We start from the raw sequence: 18,796 nt of genomic DNA on the forward strand, positions 1-18,796 counted from the left end.
TGTTTTATTTGCAGTATCAACAAAAACAACTACACTACCCACAATCCTAAATTGAAACTGCTACTGCTGTGATTGGTGGATGCCACTTTTTTCCTTTTTTTTAATCATGAACTGTGGGGTAACCAGTTGTTTGTTGCTGGTGTACTCAGTTAATATGACCAGGAAAGTTTCGGCTGACGTGGTTTAATGTGCATGTAAATGGTTTTGTTGCACTGACTTTGAATCCAGCTCAAGTGCAGTTTACAGAATTCTGTAATTTTTGCAAAACATCAAGAAACCAAAGTCAAAAAACCTTAAATGTTCAGTTTTAATTTTTTTTTTGTACAAAACAGAAGTGTGCAAAAATACAAAATTGATAGGTGGAATTGTGTAAACTGGAAATACAATACCTTTGCTCAAATAATACATATCCTGTTACTCTGTAAATAGTATGTGTACAATGCACCTGGGCACACTTGTGCTAACAATAGCTGGTTACAGTTTATGGTTGAGTGCATATTTCTGCATATTACAGCCATTTCTTCAGAATGAGGCAACGTCCACACGTACACAGGTATTTTTGAAAATGGCGGTTTTATGCCTTAGTTAAAAAAAATTATAAATCCCATCCAAGCAGACATTGTTTTAAAAATATCCTTTCCACCTGAAAGCACAGTGCATCATCAAACAAGAAGTGTTTTACAAAAGCACAGTTTTCAGAGACCTAAAACCCAGCTTGTATGTAAATGAAGTGACAAAAGCCACACTTTCCAAAATGCCCGTGTAGGTGTGGATATACATTATATCTGACTTCAAGCAACAGTGGGACAAGCCAAAACATTTTCTATATTCAGAATGTGTGTAGATCGCTGTGACATGAGGAGGATAACAGAAATAATCTGGAAAATCATTCAAACAGCAACAATCGGAAAATACTCAGTTCACACAATGTGCACACGTTGTGCTGACACATATGTAGACAAAGTTAGTTAAATTTCTTTGCAAGAGACTGTGCAGGAAATGTAAGACTCTGGCTGCAGTTGATGGGGGTCAGGAATACGTATTGTTTTGCAGACCCATTTAAAAGTTTAATAAAAATAAGAAATGGTCTCGTAATATAAACCTTACTCCAGCATTCCCGTTATTCTCACAAAACCCGTCTGGGGGTAAACTCAAAAGGAGGATAGGAGGAAGCTGTCCAGAATGTAATGGTATCGAAGAAAAGGCGGGTAGGTGGTGTGTGTGTGGGGGGGGGGGGGGGTCGACAGTGACCTCAGCTAGCACCCCACAGAGTTCTCCAAGGATTCTCCGTCAGAGTCTACATCATCATAGTTGCGTGGCTCATTGGAAACGTGGATTTCAAGTGTACTAGACTCTGAACCTAGCAAGACAAAATAGGAGTAGATTAGTGGATAAATATTAGAGGTTCCAATTATCAAACAACTAACAAAAAAATGATGAGCTGTCAAAACTCTGAGGTTTAAAAAAAGGGGTGGCAGGGGAGGTGAAACATTAACATATAAAACTGAATTGTTTTGGTTATACTCATGAACACGGTGATTTTTGTTGTGAACACAACACACTATAGGTACCCTGAAAGATTGGACTGGTTACATTTTATGGTTGTTTGGAACATATATAAACATACTAAGGAGGAAAAAGACATTATTCTTGGAATTCATTAACAATACATGGTTGACACTTACACCATAGGTACCCTAGGAATTTGAGACAATTGCTTTTAATGGTTGTAAATTAATATCATCTTGATCAATTATTTATTCATTATGACCCCATTTGTTGTCTTTTTGGAATCATGCATTATATTATTTTTGGTTTAAAAATTTAAATTTTTATATTTAACAAAATGTAAGCCCTGTAAAGGTCTTACTTTAAGACGATAAGTTAATGCAGTTTGCTTGAGTAAAATGGACAAGATGACAATTTATTTTCCTTTTGGAAAGTTTATATACAGAACGTTTATATTTGATCTTTTGTTGATGATCAACAAAATGACCCTTACCATATTGATGTGTAAAATATATATATAAAAATAGCATTAATAAATATTAGGTTTAAGACTTTTGCGCAGTACATTTCCTCCTCAGCAAACAACAAATATATTTTGGGAAGTTGACATAAATGTGCTGAAAACGCATTTTCCTTGATAAAAATGAGTCACAAATGAGTGAAAATCACAAATGCTGAAAATTATGAACTTTATCTCTAAAGACCCGGCATGTAAAGACATCGTCAACAACAATTAACAGTTTTTTACATAATCACAGCTGCAAAATGGTACAAAAATGTCAAAATTCTTGACTAAATCATCCCAAAATACAATTCATGTCTCCAGTGGAACTGACATCATAAATATGGACATTCTTCATCACATGAAAACAGCAGCATAACTGTCCCGGTTCTGCATTTTGTATTTTTCAGTCAGTATAGCAGCTCTTTTTTTTGGGGGGGGGGGTAGTATTAACATCTTAAGTAACCAACTGCAAGCCCATAGAGAGCAAACCTCCAGATCCAGATCAAACTTTGCCAGGTGATAATGAGTGCCAATCCGCACCTCAGCTTTCAAATATGAGAGTGATTGGGGCAAGTTTGATTAAAATATACATAAAATGGGGTTTTCAATGTTAATTTTAAATCGCCATAAAATCTGTAATTCGGATCAGATCCAGATCAAACTTTGTCCATAAGGGATATCATCCTACGCAACACTCTCAAATATGAAAGAAATTTGATCTTTGACAGAGTTATGAGTTTTTGAATATTTGTTCAATGTTAAAGGATAGGCATTTTTCCAATATTTTTCCTGATTTTAACCTTTGAAATTTAATCAGTTCTTGTCTATCAGGATATGAATCCTATGTAAAAATTTCATACTAATATATGAAAAATTGGGGGTTCCAGGCTGTTCATAAAAAAAAAAACAAAAACATAATCTCCACCCAACTTCGTTGGCGGAGGTTATGACAAGACTGTACAGGAGATGGGGGGGGGGGGGGGGGGACAACCCCATCAAGGAGGTCATTTTTACTCATGGTTGTCAGAATAGGTAGGATTACCATCAGATTTTAATACACTTGATAATTACACAGTAATAATTATAATATATAATAATTATACAGTAGATAAGGTGTTGATTTATGATTGTTTGCTGTATATGACATGAGTTTCTTACACCATAAGTAGGTAGCCTGAGAGTTTGATGGGTCGATTACATTTAGTGGTTGTTTGGGGCTTATATTTGCATGGGAAGAAGGATAAAGCAATATTTTTGTGAATATAACTCATTACCAATACATGGTAGACTACTTACACCAGAAGTAGCCCCTGGGAAGCAGAGTGGGTCGATGCCCCAGGTTTATGACATTTTCATAATCAAGTATTCCAGTCCCATCAGGATGCACCATCTGAACCATGTGTTGGTGTAAGGTTTCACCAGCCCTGATACACCGGTGAGCTCGAACGAGGCCAATTACCTTCTGAGAGGATACTGTTGGCGTCGGAGGTGTGGTGTCCGTTGCCGAGGTTGTTTTTCTTGGCTTCTTGGACGTGTCCCTCGTAGAGGACAGTGGGTCCTGCTGTGGGGTTGTGGTTGGTTGTGTTGGGTGCTGAGGTAGAAAGTGAATCCCAGAATATCTCTCTCTTCCTCTGCAGGCTGAAGTCCAAATCAAAACCCGTCCAGCCGTGAAAAGCCAAAGTGTTGAGAAAAGCCTGCATGGGGTTCAGGATACTCTGGAAGAGATTGGAAAAAAAAAAAGTCATGTTTGAGATAAAAGTGACATGTTCAGCACACAGGTGTGTTTGTGGTTTGCGACGCACCATGACGAACCACGTGATCAGCGCCGCGTTCCTGATGTTGTGGAAGCGGACGTCACTGACATCCATCTGCATCTCCAAGAAGAAGAGGAGGCTCTCGTTGATGATGTTTGGAATCCAGCTAAAAGGAAACGGCAGAATGTCACATGAAAAAAATTAGTCTGTGTTCTGGCTGGAAGAAATAAGGTGCTGCAACTGATGTCTGTCTCTAATATCCTGAAACAACTGAATGGAAAACAAGTGGACAGTGACGAGCATGTGAGGAGTCATAACTGTGCCTTGTGTTAGTCACATTACTGCAACAATTAGACACCACAGCACGAGTCGACTAGGAGAGCACAAAGTGTAAGCTTCAACAACATGCCCCAGCTCGCCTCAGTTACTTAAAAATATAACGCAATGCGAAAATACCCTCAGCTGTATGAGCATTGTCTTCTTTATAATATATATATATATAATTTACGTTATTAAGATCCTATTATCTTACAATTTGTACATGTTCAATAAAGCCCCTCTATCAATCAATCATAAACAATATTTATGTTTATGAGCTTTTGACAAGAGCGGAAGTTAGCTATGAGTTAGTGAAAGTTAGCATGCATGCCGACATCTAAGAAATGTCTTGTAAATCACTCCAGAGAAGTTATCAGTTTACAAAAACAGCGTTTTCAGTTTTAGATGTGTTTATTTCTTGCTAGCTTTTACATAATATATGACAGAGGTTATATTTACACACAAATGAAACTGAGTTTGCAGCTAGCTCCCTGTGACATCACCACGATGACGTCCGCAAAATGTCTTGTAAATCACTCCAGAGGCCTTATCAGGTTACAAAAACAGTGTTTTCAGTTTACATAATATATGACAAAGAGGTTATATTTACACACAAACAAAACAGAGTTTGCAGCTAGCTAACAGCCTGTGATTTCACCACGCTAATGTCCCCGAAATGTATTGTAAATCACTCCAGAGGCATTATAAGGTTACAAAAGCAGCGTTTTCAGTTTTAGACATGTCTATTTCTTGCTATACGACAACGTGGTTACATTTACACACAAATGAAATGGAGTTTGCAGGTAGGTACCAGCCTGTGACATCACCACGCTAACGTCCATGAAATGTTATTACAGAGATTAGAGCATGCCATAGGTATTAAAGGCACTGCGCTGCGGTGGTTTGAATCATATTTATCTAATAGATTACAATTTGTTCATGTAAATGGGGAATCTTCATCACAGACTAAGGTTAATTATGGAGTTCCACAAGGTTCTGTGCTAGGACCAATTTTATTCACTTTATACATGCTTCCCTTAGGCAGTATTATTAGACAGCATTGCTTAAATTTTCATTGTTATGCAGATGATACCCAGCTTTATCTATCCATCAAGCCAGAGGACACACACCAATTAGCTAAACTGCAGGATTGTCTTACAGACATAAAGACATGGATGACCTCTAATTTCCTGCTTTTAAACTCAGATAAAACTGAAGTTATCGTACTTGGCCCCACAAATCTTAGAAACGTGGTGTCTAACCAGATCCTTACTCTGGATGTCATTACCCTGACCTCTAGTAATACTGTGAGAAATCTTGGAGTCATTTTTGATCAGGATATGTCATTCAAAGCGCATATTAAACAAATATGTAGGACTGCTTTTTTGCATTTACGCAATATCTCTAAAATTAGAAAGGTCTTGTCTCAGAGTGATGCTGAAAAACTAATTCATGCATTTATTTCCTCTAGGCTGGACTATTGTAATTCATTATTATCAGGTTGTCCTAAAAGTTCCCTAAAAAGCCTTCAGTTAATTCAAAATGCTGCAGCTAGAGTACTAACGGGGACTAGAAGGAGAGAGCATATCTCACCCATATTGGCCTCTTCATTGGCTTCCTGTTAATTCTAGAATAGAATTTAAAATTCTTCTTCTTATAAGGTTTTGAATAATCAGGTCCCATCTTATCTTAGGGACCTCGTAGTACCATATCACCCCAATAGAGTGCTTCGCTCTCAGACTGCAGGCTTACTTGTAGTTCCTAGGGTTTGTAAGAGTAGAATGGGAGGCAGAGCCTTCAGCTTTCAGGCTCCTCTCCTGTGGAACCAGCTCCCAATTCAGATCAGGGAGACAGACACCCTCTCTACTTTTAAGATTAGGCTTAAAACTTTCCTTTTTGCTAAAGCTTATAGTTAGGGCTGGATCAGGTGACCCTGAACCATCCCTTAGTTATGCTGCTATAGACGTAGACTGCTGGGGGGTTCCCATGATGCACTGTTTCTTTCTCTTTTTGCTCTGTATGCACCACTCTGCATTTAATCATTAGTGATCGATCTCTGCTCCCCTCCACAGCATGTCTTTTTCCTGGTTCTCTCCCTCAGCCCCAACCAGTTCCAGCAGAAGACTGCCCCTCCCTGAGCCTGGTTCTGCTGGAGGTTTCTTCCTGTTAAAAGGGAGTTTTTCCTTCCCACTGTCGCCAAGTGCTTGCTCACAGGGGGTCGTTTTGACTGTTGGGGTTTTTACGTAATTATTGTATGGCCTTGCCTTACAATATAAAGCGCCTTGGGGCAACTGTTTGTTGTGATTTGGCGCTATATAAATAAAATTGATTGATTGATTGAAATGTCTTGCAAATCACTTCAGAGGTGTTATTAGTATCCAAAAACACTGTTTTCAGTTTTAGAAATGTTTACTTCTCACTGTCTTTTACAGAATATATGAAAAACATGTTATATAAACACATAAATGAAGCAGTTCTACAGAGCGCTGCCACTGACATCACAGTGCAGCTCTACTCTGATTAGCTGTCACCCTCGCCACTCAAAAAAAAAAAAAATCTGGAACAGATTGAAACAGAATGTGACTTTTTAATCTCTTAAAATACGTCTTAAAATAGGTCAAGGTTAGCCATCTTTGAACTTGTCCAAGGTCTGTGTCCCAAGAATGTTCCCTGTGAATTTGAAGACCCTGGCAGTAATAGGACTGGACTTATGCTGAGCACAGATGGACGGACGCAAAGTCTTCGCAATATCCAATGGCCACATTTGATGGCCTTGGGTAATTAAAAAAAAATCCCCAAATCTGTCAGTAAATTTAAAGGGGTTGTATTATGTGTAATTCTTTATCAATATTCTACATTAAAAGATGAACATCCCCCAAATCCCGCAGTTGTCTGGCTGTGCACCTATGTGCTGTAGGTCACAGAAATCCACATCTAAACTCCTCCTTGGTCTCTGTGACCGCCCACATGATCTGTGAGACTTCTCAGCTATTATATTAGTCTGGCTCCACCTAACTTTTAGCAGGGGGCGTGGCAAGCAATAACTTTCCATTTGAAAAAACAGGCAGAAAGATAGATTATTTTTAAACACCTGAAATTTTATTTCACTAATTTATTCATTAATTTTTTTAGGATGCATCATCTCAGTGTGTATGAGTAATTTTTGCCAAATAAACTTTGTTTTAAAGAAATTTATTCAGTTAACCAATTCTGATTTTTGGACAATGTTTATCATATGAATGTGACTGACTAATCCTGCTATAAAATGTTGGATTTCTGGTTTTGCTTATTTATTCAGATATGCTCCCCAAATTTCAAAGCCTAAATAACACTTTTTCACAAATTTTATGACGTGCTTTTCATTAATGTTTGAGTAAATCTGCTAAAGTATTCTTTAAAAATGCTGGCAGTTGTGTGTTTTATCCAGACCAGATCTACTCTCACATTTATATTCCAGGCCACGCCCATGTTTGTGTTTATGTGCATCTGTATAAAACAGAAAATAAAAATGTAATTGGACATACCAGATGAAGAACACCAGCATTATTTTGAAGAAGCGTACTTTGATCTCGTTGGTTAGCCGTCTCTCGTTTTCCGTGTAGATTCCTTGTCTTCCTTTCAGTAAAGATGTCACTAATAGTAGAATAGACTTGACATTACATTTACACACATAAAATAGAAAAATATGTAAGAAGTTTGCAGGCCAGTGACCTGCAGATACGGTCCGATTGAAGAACACGGGGTTGGCAATGAGGACCAGCAGCATGGGGGCGTACGTGGTGACATAATGAGGGATGGCGTGCTCCAAGCCGTGTTCACAACTGCATGAAAACAGAACAAACAGCACTGGAATTCACAAGACTAAAGCTCTGTGTGAAAATTAAAGACCTAATCAAGCAACAAAATACAATGATGTTTGCAACTACTGTTTGCAGCAACAGGGTTTCCTGCAAGGACAAAGCACTACAGATGTAACATTTGCCTTGGGAGTGTTTGTGGAGTGGAGAAGACCAGAAGGAAGTGCAGTGTGTGCTTGTGGATTTAGAGAAAGCTTATGATTGTGTGTTAAACGAGATGTGTTATTGTATGAAGACGTTAGAAGTTGCAGAGAAGGATGTGAGGGTGGTGCAGGGTATGTGTGAGGACGGCGTCACAGCGATGAGGTGTGCAGTAGGAGTGATGTTGGCTTAAAGCCGGTATCGCCGACCGAACGCCCCCCCCCCCCCTAAAAATCAGTCCACCCTGCCTTCACTGCGCATGCGTCATTTCTGAGCTTCAGCCACGGTTCACCGCTTATCACATCGTTTCTGCTTAAAACTGCACTCCAGTCATGTATATCAGCAACAGATACTGAAATTTTTGTACAACAATCATAAAAGATGGAGGAAGTGATCAGAGCGCCTCATCGGGACGAGCTGCTGGTGCTGCGTTCACTGCAACTCTGTCATTTCAAAGCATCAGCGACTCACTGATTATCGCCTCATTTCTGCTTAAAACTGCTTTGATTCTGCTTAAAACTGACTTCAGAATGATTTAAGAGGTTTTACTCTATTGAGCCGAGTATTCCTTTAACTTTAACTAGTAATGACTTCATGACTTTCTTTGTTAATAAAATTTTAACTATTAGAGAAAAAATTACTCATAACCATCCCAAAGACATATCGTTCTCTTTGGCTGCTTTCAGTGATGCCGGTATTTGGTTAGACTCTTTCTCTCCGATTGTTCTGTCTGTTATTTTCATTAGTCACTTCATCCAAACCATCAACATGTCTATTAGACCCCATTCCTACCAGGCTGCTCAAGGAAGCCCTACCATTAGTTAATGCTTCGATCTTAAATATGATCAATCTATCTTTGTTAGTTGGCTATGTACCACAGGCTTTTAAGGTGGCAGTAATTAAACCATTACTTAAAAAGCCATCACTTGACCCAGCTATCTTAGCTAATTATAGGCCAATCTCCAACCTTCCTTTTCTCTCAAAAATTCTTGAAAGGGTAATTGTAAAACAGCTAACTGATCATCTGCAGAGGAATGGTCTATTTGAAGAGTTTCAAGTCAGGTTTTAGAATTCATCATAGTACAGAAACAGCATTAGTGACGGTTACAAATGATCTTCTTATGGCCTCAGACAGTGGACTCATCTCTGTGCTTGTTCTGTTAGACCTCAGTGCTGCTTTTGATACTGTTGTCCATAAAATTTTATTACAGAGATTAGAGCATGTCATAGGTATTAAAGGCACTGCGCTGCGGTGGTTTGAATCATATTTATCCAGTAGATTACAATTTGTTCATGTAAATGGGGAATCTTCTTCACAGACTAAGGTTAATTATGGAGTTCCACAAGGTTCTGTGCTAGGACCAATTTTATTCACTTTATACATGCTTCCCTTAGGCAGTATTATTAGAAAACATTGCTTAAATTTTCATTGTTACACAGATGATACCCAGCTTTATCTATCCATGAAGCCAGAGGACACACACCAATTAGTTAAACTGCAGGAATGTCTTACAGACATAAAGACATGGATGACCTCTAATTTCCTGCTTTTAAATTCAGATAAAACTGAAGTTATTGTACTTGGCCCCACAAAAGTTAGAAACATGGTGTCTAACCAGATCCTTACTCTGGATGGCATTACCCTGACCTCCAGTAATACTGTGAGAAATCTTGGAGTCATTTTTGATCAGGATATGTCCTTCAATGCGCATATTCAGCAAATATGTAGGACTGCTTTTTTTTTACATTTGCACAATATCTCTAAAATTAGAAAGGTCTTGTCTCAAAGTGATGCTGAAAAGCTAATTCATGCATTTATTTCCTCTAGGCTGGACTATTGTAATTCATTATTATCAGGTTGTCCTAAAAGTTCCCTGAAAAGCCTTCAGTTCATTCAAAATGCTGCAGCTAGAGTACTGACGGGGACTAGAAGGAGAGAGCATATTGGCCTCTCTTCATTGGCTTCCTGTTAATTCTAGAATAGAATTTAAAATTCTTCTTCTTACTTATAAGGTTTTGAATAATCAGGTCCCATCTTATCTTAGGGACCTCTTAGTACCATATCACCCCAACAGAGCGCTTCGTTCTCAGACTGCAGGCTTACTTGTAGTTCCTAGGGTTTTTAAGAGTAGAATGGGAGGCAGAGCCTTCAGCTTTCAGGCTCCTCTCCTCTGGAACCAGCTCCCAATTCAGATCAGGGAGACAGAAACCCTCTCTACTTTTAAGATTAGGCTTAAAACGTTCCTTTTTGCTAAAGCTTATAGTTAGGGCTGGATCAGGTGACCCTGAACCATCCCTTAGTTATGCTGCTATAGACTTAGACTGCTGGGGGGTTCCCATGATGCACTGAGTGTTTCTTTCTCTTTTTGCTCTGTATGCACCACTCTGCATTTAATCATTAGTGATTGATCTCTGCTGTCTTCCACAGCATGTCTTTTTCCTGGTTCTCTCCCTCAGCCCCAACCAGTCCCAGCAGAAGACTGCCCCTCCCTGAGCCTGGTTCTGCTGGAGGTTTCTTCCTGTTAAAAGGGAGTTTTTCCTTCCCACTGTAGCCAAGTGCTTGCTCACAGGGGGTCGTTTTGACCGTTGGGGTTTTACATAATTATTGTATGGCCTTGCCTTACAATATAAAGCGCCTTGGGGCAACTGTTTGTTGTGATTTGGCGCTATATAAAAAAATTGATTGATTGATTGATTGAATGATTAAATGCAGAGTGGTGCATACAGAGCAAAAAGAGAAAGAAACACTCAGTGCATCATGGGAACCCCCCAGCAGTCTAAGTCTATAGCAGCATAACTAAGGGATGGTTCAGGGTCACCTGATCCAGCCCTAACTATAAGCTTTAGCAAAAAGGAAAGTTTTAAGCCTAATCTTAAAAGTAGAGAGGGTGTCTGTCTCCCTGATCTGAATTGGTAGCTGGTTCCACAGGAGAGGAGCCTGAAAGCTGAAGGCTCTGCCTCACGTTCTACTCTTACAAACCCTAGGAACTACAAGTAAGCCTGCAGTCTGAGAGCGAAGCACTCTATTGGGGTGATATGGTACTATGAGGTCCCTAAGATAAGATGGGACCTGATTATTCAAAACCTTATAAGTAAGAAGAAGAATTTTAAATTCTATTCTAGAATTAACAGGAAGCCAATGAAGAGAGGCCAATATGGATGAGATATGCTCTCTCCTTCTAGTCCCTGTCAGTACTCTAGCTGCAGCATTTTGAATTAACTGAAGGCTTTTCAGGGAACTTTTAGGACAACCTGATAATAATGAATTACAATAGTCCAGCCTAGAGGAAATAAATGCATGAATTAGTTTTTCAGCATCACTCTGAGACAAGACCTTTCTAATTTTAGCGATATTGTGCAAATGTAAAAAAGCAGTCCTACATATTTGCTGAATATGCGCAATGAAGGACCCACAAGTTATTATACTTGTGGGGCCAAGTACAATAACTTCAGTTTTATCTGAGTTTAAAAGCAGGAAATTAGAGGTCATCCATGTCTTTATGTCTGTAAGACAATCCTGCAGTTTAGCTAATTGGTGTGTGTCCTCTGGCTTGATGGATAGATAAAGCTGGGTATCATCTGCGTAACAACGAAAATTTAAGCAATGCCGTCTAATAATACTGCCTAAGGGAAGCATGTATAAAGTGAATAAAATTGGTCCTAGCACAGAACCTTGTGGAACTCCATAATTAACCTTAGTCTGTGAAGAAGATTCCCCATTTACATGAACAAATTGTAATCTATTAGATAAATATGATTCAAACCACTGCAGTGCAGTGCCTTTAATACCTATGGCATGCTCTAATCTCTGTAATAACATTTTATGGTCAACGGTATCAAAAGCAGCACTGAGGTCTAACAGAACAAGCACAGAGATGAGTCCACTGTCTGAGGCCATAAGAAGATCATTTGTAACCTTCACTAATGCTGTTTCTGTACTATGATGAATTCTAAAACCTGACTGAAACTCTTCAAATAGACCATTCCTCTGCAGATGATCAGTTAGCTGTTTTACAGCTACCCTTTCAAGAATTTCTGAGAGAAAAGGAAGGTTGGAGATTGGCCTATAATTAGCTAAGATAGCTGGGTCAAGTGATGGCTTTTTAAGTAATGGTTTAATTACTGCCACCTTAAAAGCCTGTGGTACATAGCCAACTAATAAAGATAGATTGATCATATTTAAGATCGAAGCATTAATTAATGGTAAAACTATTGACGAGATAATCTATCTCACTTGCAGAGTTTAGATAGCTACTCTGCCCTGTGTTGGTATATGGCATTGGAGAACATAAAGAAGGAATCATATCCTTAAACCTAGTTACAGCGCTTTCTGAAAGACTTCTACTGTAATGAAACGTATTCCCCACTGCTGGGTAGTCCATCAGAGTAAATGTAAATGTTATTAAGAAATGATCAGACACAAGGGGGTTTTCAGGGAATACTGTTAAGTCTTCAATTTCCATACCATAAGTCAAAACAAGATCTAAGGTATGATTAAAGTGGTGGGTGGACACATTTACATTTTGAGCAAAGCCAATCGAGTCTAACAATAGATTAAATGCAGTGTTGAGGCTGTCATTCTCAGCATCTGTGTGGATGTTAAAATCGCCCACTATAATTATCTTATCTGAGCTAAGCACTAAGTCAGACAAAAGGTCCGAAAATTCACAGAGAAACTCACAGTAACGACCAGGTGGATGATAGATAACAACAAATAAAACTGGTTTTTGGGACTACCAATTTGGATGGACAAGACTAAGAGTCAAGCTTTCAAATGAATTAAAGCTCTGTCTGGGTTTTTGATTAATTAATAAGCTGGAATGGAAGATTGCTGCTAATCCTCCCCCTCGGCCCGTGCTACGAGCGTTCTGGCAGTTAGTGTGACTCGGGGGTGTTGACTCAATTAAACTAACATATTCATCCTGCTGTAACCAGGTTTCTGTAAGGCAGAATAAATCAATATGTTGATCAATTATTATATCATTTACTAACAGGGACTTAGAAGAGAGAGATCTAATGTTTAATAGATCACATTTAACTGTTTTAGTCTGTGGTGCAGTTGAAGGTGCTATATTATTTTTTCTTTTTGTATTTTTATGCTTAAATAGATTTTTGCTGGTTATTGGTGGTCTGGGAGCAGGCACCGTCTCTACGGGGATGGGGTAATGAGGGGATGGCAGGGGGAGAGAAGCTGCAGAGAGGTGTGTAAGACTACAACTCTGCTTCCTGGTCCCAACCCTGGATAGTCACAGTTTGGAGGGTTTAATAAAATTGGCCAGATTTCTAGAAATGAGAGCTGCTCCATCCAAAGTGTGATGGATGCGGTCTCTCCTAACAAGACCAGGTTTTCCCCAGAAGCTTTGCCAATTATCTATGAAGCCCACCTCATTTTTTGGACACCACTCAGACAGCCAGCAATTCAGGGAGAACATGCGGCTAAACATGTCACTCCCGGTCTAATTGGGGAGGGGCCCAGAGAAAACTACAGAGACCGACATTGTTTTTGCAAAGTTACACACCGATTCAATGTTAATTTTAGTGACCTCCGATTGGCGTAACCGGGTGTCATTACTGCCGACGTGAATTACAATCTTACCAAATTTATGCTTAGCCTTAGCCAGCAGTTTCAAATTTCCTTCAATGTCGCCTGCTCTGGCCCCCGGAAGACAACTGACTATGGTTGCTGGTGTCGCTAACTTCACATTTCTCAAAACAGAGTCGCCAATAACCAGAGTTTGTTCCTCGGTGGGTGTGTCGCCGAGTGGGGAAAAACGGTTAGAGATGTGAACGGGTTGGCGGTGTACAGGGGGCTTCTGTTTAGGACTACGCTTCCTCCTCACAGTCACCCAGTCGGCCTGCTTTCCCGGCTGCTCAGGATCTGCTGGAGGGGAACTAACGGTGGCTAAGCTACCTTGGTCCGCACCGACTACAGGGGCCTGGCTAGCTGTAGGATTTTCCACGGTGCGGAGCCGAGTCTCCAATTCGCCCAGCCTGGCCTCCAAAGCTACGAATAAGCTACACTTATTACAAGTACCATTACTGCTAAAGGAGGCAGAGGAATAACTAAACATTTCACACCCAGAGCAGAAAAGTGCAGGAGAGACAGGAGAAGCCGCCATGCTAAACCGGCTAAGAGCTAGTAGCTGCACTAAGCTAGCGGATTCCTAAAAACACACAAAGTGAATAATGTGTAAATAATTTAGAGGTGATTCAGCAGATGGAGTGCTTTAGTTAAGGCACGTGAAGATTACACTGTGAAACAAATCGTTATCTAGTTAACTAGATCAATCTAACTGCGCAGATTAAACAGCTAACAGATACAGCAAAACACCGCTGGGCTCCAGAACAGGAAGTGATACTGTAGCGGCTCCTTTGTGGGCTCTCGACAGTATTAAAAGAAAAAGGGAGACGGGACCACTGTGGACCATTCGAGCGCCATAATGTGGCTCCTCTTTATTGCGCGTTCTCGTGCGCGTTCCCGTACACACACACCAAAAGCGGGAGCCCCTCGCTCCTCGCCTTCCGCCTACGGCAACACAACAGTGCCAACATTAACCCTGTGCAGCTTCACAGTAAATAAAGTAAATAAATAAAGCAAAGACATCAGAAAGTCTGTTACACACGTCCCCCCCTCAACACGAAACGTCCTCGTTTCTGGTACCACTGTAAACAAAGCACATACATCATAATAAACAATAACCTAAAAAAAAAAACAAAAACAGTATAACAGACTCCTGAATAATTGGATGTAATTAGCATCCACCAATCACCGTAAAATCATAACAAATGTGCTGCACTGGACTTAAAACCTAATAAAGTCTTTGAGGTGTGCCGGAGGTCGTACCTCTCTTCCCCCACGAGACCGAGTGGGCACCGATGCTCCCAAATCCCCCCAGAGTCCGTAATCTCCACTCGCAGCCTGAGACTGACCCTCCACATCCAGGGCCTTGACGATTGGCCGGATGGGACCGCAGGCCAAAGGAGCAGCAGGAGGCGTATGCGTCAGCAGCGGCAGAGTGTATGGCTTGAGTCTGTCATGGTGAACAACCTGGGCTCATTCCATCGAGTCCAGAGGGTTAACAATGCGATATGTCAGGGCATCTTCCCCACCTGAAGCTAACACCTGCGCAATCTGATAGGGGCCTTTCCAGTGTGGCGCCAACTTGGTGTGGTTTTCAGTGGGATTATTCAGCCACACCAGTGCACCCACACCATAGGCGCGGTGACAGCCACTTTCGTCGTAGTACAGTTTCTGCCAATCATGAGATTCTGCCAAATTGAGCCGAGCCAAGCCAAATGCGGACTTCAACTTCTCTGCCATAGACGACACATACTCCGCCTGCGTCCCCGCACCCCCGCGGTCTCGAATACCTGATGGTACATGCATGTCGGCTGGAACCCGCGCTTCACGCCCGTGCATGAGAAAGCAGGGGGTGAACTGGGTACTGGAATGCTTAGAAGTGTTGTAGGCGAAAGCCACTTGCTTCACATGCGAGTCCCATTCACCCCCATGCGACAGCAGCATTTTAGCCAGTTGATCAATCAGAGTCCTGTTGTGACGTTCCACCATGCCATCAGATTTGGGGTTGTATGCTGTGGTGCGTGTTTTCTTCATGCCCAACCTCTGACACAGGCTCTGAATCACTTCTGCCTCAAACTGGCGGCCCTGATCACTGTGAAGGACTTCGGGGACCCCATGCACCAACACATAATCCTCAAACAGGCAGTGAGCCACCGTCTGCGCTGTCTGATTTGGCAGGGCGTACAGATTGACAAATTTGGAGAAGTAATCCTCCACCACTAGAACGTATCTGTTCCCCCTGGAGGTCAAAGGTAACTCCAAAATGTCCGCCACCACCCTCTGTAGTGGACGGGCCGCCTGAGACCCCCCCATAGGTGCTCTCAGTCTGGGAACGGGGCACCGGCGGGTCTGGCAGGCCTCACACTGCTCGCACCAGCGTCTGATGTCTCTCAACATGAAGGGCCAATAGTAAGACCACCGGGCTGTCTCCCACACTCGCTCCGCCGAGAAGTGGGCCGCCGTAGGCTCCCCATGTAATTGTCGCAGGAGCTCCGGCACCATAGAAGAGGGGACCACCACCTGAATTTGGTCCTCCCCAGATGCTGTCGGCCGCACAGTCCGACACAGCAGTCCACCTACCATTGCTAGGCGGCTGAAATCTGTTCCAAGTTTCCTCAGTTTGGCAGAGGACCCCTCGATTAGCCGACGAGGCAGTTTAGCCGCGTTCCGTTCCAACAACCCCACTATGGTGCTAATATCTGGGTCCTCCTGTTGCCGGGCCCGGAGCTCAGAGTCACTCCCCGACAGGGAGTAGGCAGCCTCCGGACCTGAATTGGACACCCCGAGAGGCGATGAGCAGCCCGACTCTGCCACAGAGGTGACTGCGAGCTCCCCAGCCGGCCTATCTGGGTGCCCTCGGGGGGAAGAAGCCGGTCGGCGAGACAGTGCATCCGCGTTGTTGTGCTGGACACCAGCCTTGTGAATCATGACCCAGTTAAACGGGTCCAGCTCTAAAATCCACCTACTCCTACGACCCGTTGGGTCACTGTCCATAGCCATGTTCCTGATGCCCAACAGCGGACGATGGTCAGTTATGATAGAGAAAGTGGAAAGCCCCACATAGTGTTTGAACTCACGCACGGCCCACACGACCGCCCACAGTTCTCTATCAAAAGTGGACCACCTCCTCTGCGTTTTTGTGAGGGACTGACTGGCATATGCCACTACTCTCTCGACCCCCCCCCCCATCCTGTGCCAACACCGCACCCACTGCCTCACTGGAGGCATCGGTGTAGACTTTAAAGGGGAGTGCGAAATTTGGCAGTGTTACCACAGGAGAGGAGGTCAGGACCTGCTTAAAGTAGGAAAAGGCCTCCTCACACTCAGTTGTCCATTCAAAAGGCACATTCTTACCCACCAGGTAATTCAGCGGGGCCGCATGTTTTGAGAAGTCCTTCACAAACCTCCTGTAATACGAACATAGGCCCACAAATGCTCTCACCTCCGCCGAGGTACATGGAGTGGGCCAGGCCCTCACCTTGTCCGTGTTACGGGGATCTGGTTGGAGCCCCTGCCGAGAAACCACGTGGCCCAAGAAAACCACATGATCCCTCGCGAAATGGCATTTGCTTGGATTCAATTTCAGCCCGGCCTCCTGTATCCTGGATAGAACCTCCTCGATGTGGAGGAGATGATCACCAAAGGAGCGGCTGTAAATCAGTATATCGTCCAGATATACTATGCAAATGTGCCAGGGCAAACCCCTCAGAACAAGCTCCATCATCCGCTGGAAGGTGGCCGGAGAGTTTGACAAACCCATCGGCATGGCCTGCCACTGGTAGAGGCCCCTGCCGGTTGTAAAGGCTGTCTTCTCCCGGTCCTCCTCAGCTACCTCAACCTGCCAGTAACCATTAGAAAAGTCAAGTGTGCTGAACCAGGCCGAGCCTGCTAACAAATCAAGGCTGTCATCTACACGTGGTAGAGGGTGTGAATCTTTAATCGTCACCGCATTGAGGCAACGGTAATCGATACAAAATCTCCACTGTCCCCCTTTCTTCCTCACTAACACCACCGGGGATGCCCAGGGACTGCAACTCTCCTCTACCACTCCGTCTGCCAGCAGGCTAGCTACTTGACGCTCGATCTCAGCCCTTTTCTCGGGAGATGTGCGATAGGGCCGCTGTTTAATGGGGGAATGGTCACCGGTTCTAATGTGATGCGATACCAATCTGCACTTGCTTGTGTTCCTGTCCGACAGGTTGAAAACATCTGAAAACCTCAGAAGGAGCCCTGAGAGCTCCTCCTTCTGCTGCATGGTAATGGGTGACTCATCTAAGATGAAGGTGCTGCCCATTAGCAGAGATGAGGTGCCCCCAACATTAGCAATATCGGGGAGGGCTACCAGGTCATCTCTCTCCACCGAGTGGAACTGACCCAGGTGCAGCCCCCGCTTCACTTCCACAGCTCCCCCAGATGGATTGAGAACACGTGCTACTGTGACCCCATCTTTCACACTATTCACAGAGTGAGCTACCACAAGCTCTGTCGACTCTGGGGCATTGGGTTCCAGATACCCTTCAAAATCCTTAGCAGGCAACATAGCCCCACCAAGAGGACCAATCGTCACTGGCACTAGGGCCTCACTTAAGGAGGGTATAGTCACAACATTCGCCACTGTCACGTTACAACAGTTGGGGGTGAGCTCCCCCCCTCGCAGCAGTGGCACCATGACATCCCCTAATTGCAGTACCCCTTGCCCCAGGTCCAGCAATGCACGGTTCCTAGTCAAAAAATCAAGCCCCAGTAGAACACTCTGAGTCGGCTCCCTCAGTACATAAACGTTATGCTGCCAGTAGGTCGGACCCAATCGGAATGTCACTTCAATAGACCCCAGCGTATCCAACATCTGCCCATTAACTGCCCGAGAACTAACATAGTTCTTTTTCAAAGGCCGGTTCCTCAAAGCGGGGACCGACATTCGAAAATCTGCACTGATCAATGAGACATTAGCTCCCGAGTCGGCTAAAATAGGGATCTCGCAGCTCTCCACCACACCCCTGACGTAGGACGTGGGATGATCACAACTGTCCACAGTAGTGGTGCTCTCAGTCACGTCCTCAGTCATGTCATGCCGTACAGGGCCCTCGGTCTGAGCGGCTGGCGTCCGGGCCTCAACCCCAGCTACTGTCCG

The 18,796-nt window shown here is 42.9% G+C and overlaps 1 protein-coding gene across 1 annotated transcript in view; it reads right to left on the bottom strand.

Annotated features, from left to right (window-relative positions):
• Positions 1–292: 292 nt before the first annotated feature.
• The window catches only part of gpr143 (G protein-coupled receptor 143), a 29,001-nt gene continuing 10,497 nt past the window's right edge, over positions 293–18,796 (bottom strand). The window contains exons 5-9 of the mRNA XM_034186147.1: positions 7,798–7,907; positions 7,611–7,719; positions 3,817–3,934; positions 3,474–3,729; positions 293–1,360 (exon numbers count right to left, since the gene is read on the bottom strand). Of these exons, the coding sequence (XP_034042038.1) occupies positions 1,257–1,360; positions 3,474–3,729; positions 3,817–3,934; positions 7,611–7,719; positions 7,798–7,907 (697 nt within the window). The 3' untranslated portion in view covers positions 293–1,256. The remainder of the gene's footprint in view (positions 1,361–3,473; positions 3,730–3,816; positions 3,935–7,610; positions 7,720–7,797; positions 7,908–18,796) is intronic.

The sequence above is a fragment of the Thalassophryne amazonica genome, chromosome 14, assembly GCF_902500255.1.
Source record: "Thalassophryne amazonica chromosome 14, fThaAma1.1, whole genome shotgun sequence".
Classification (NCBI taxonomy): Eukaryota; Metazoa; Chordata; class Actinopteri; order Batrachoidiformes; family Batrachoididae; genus Thalassophryne; species Thalassophryne amazonica.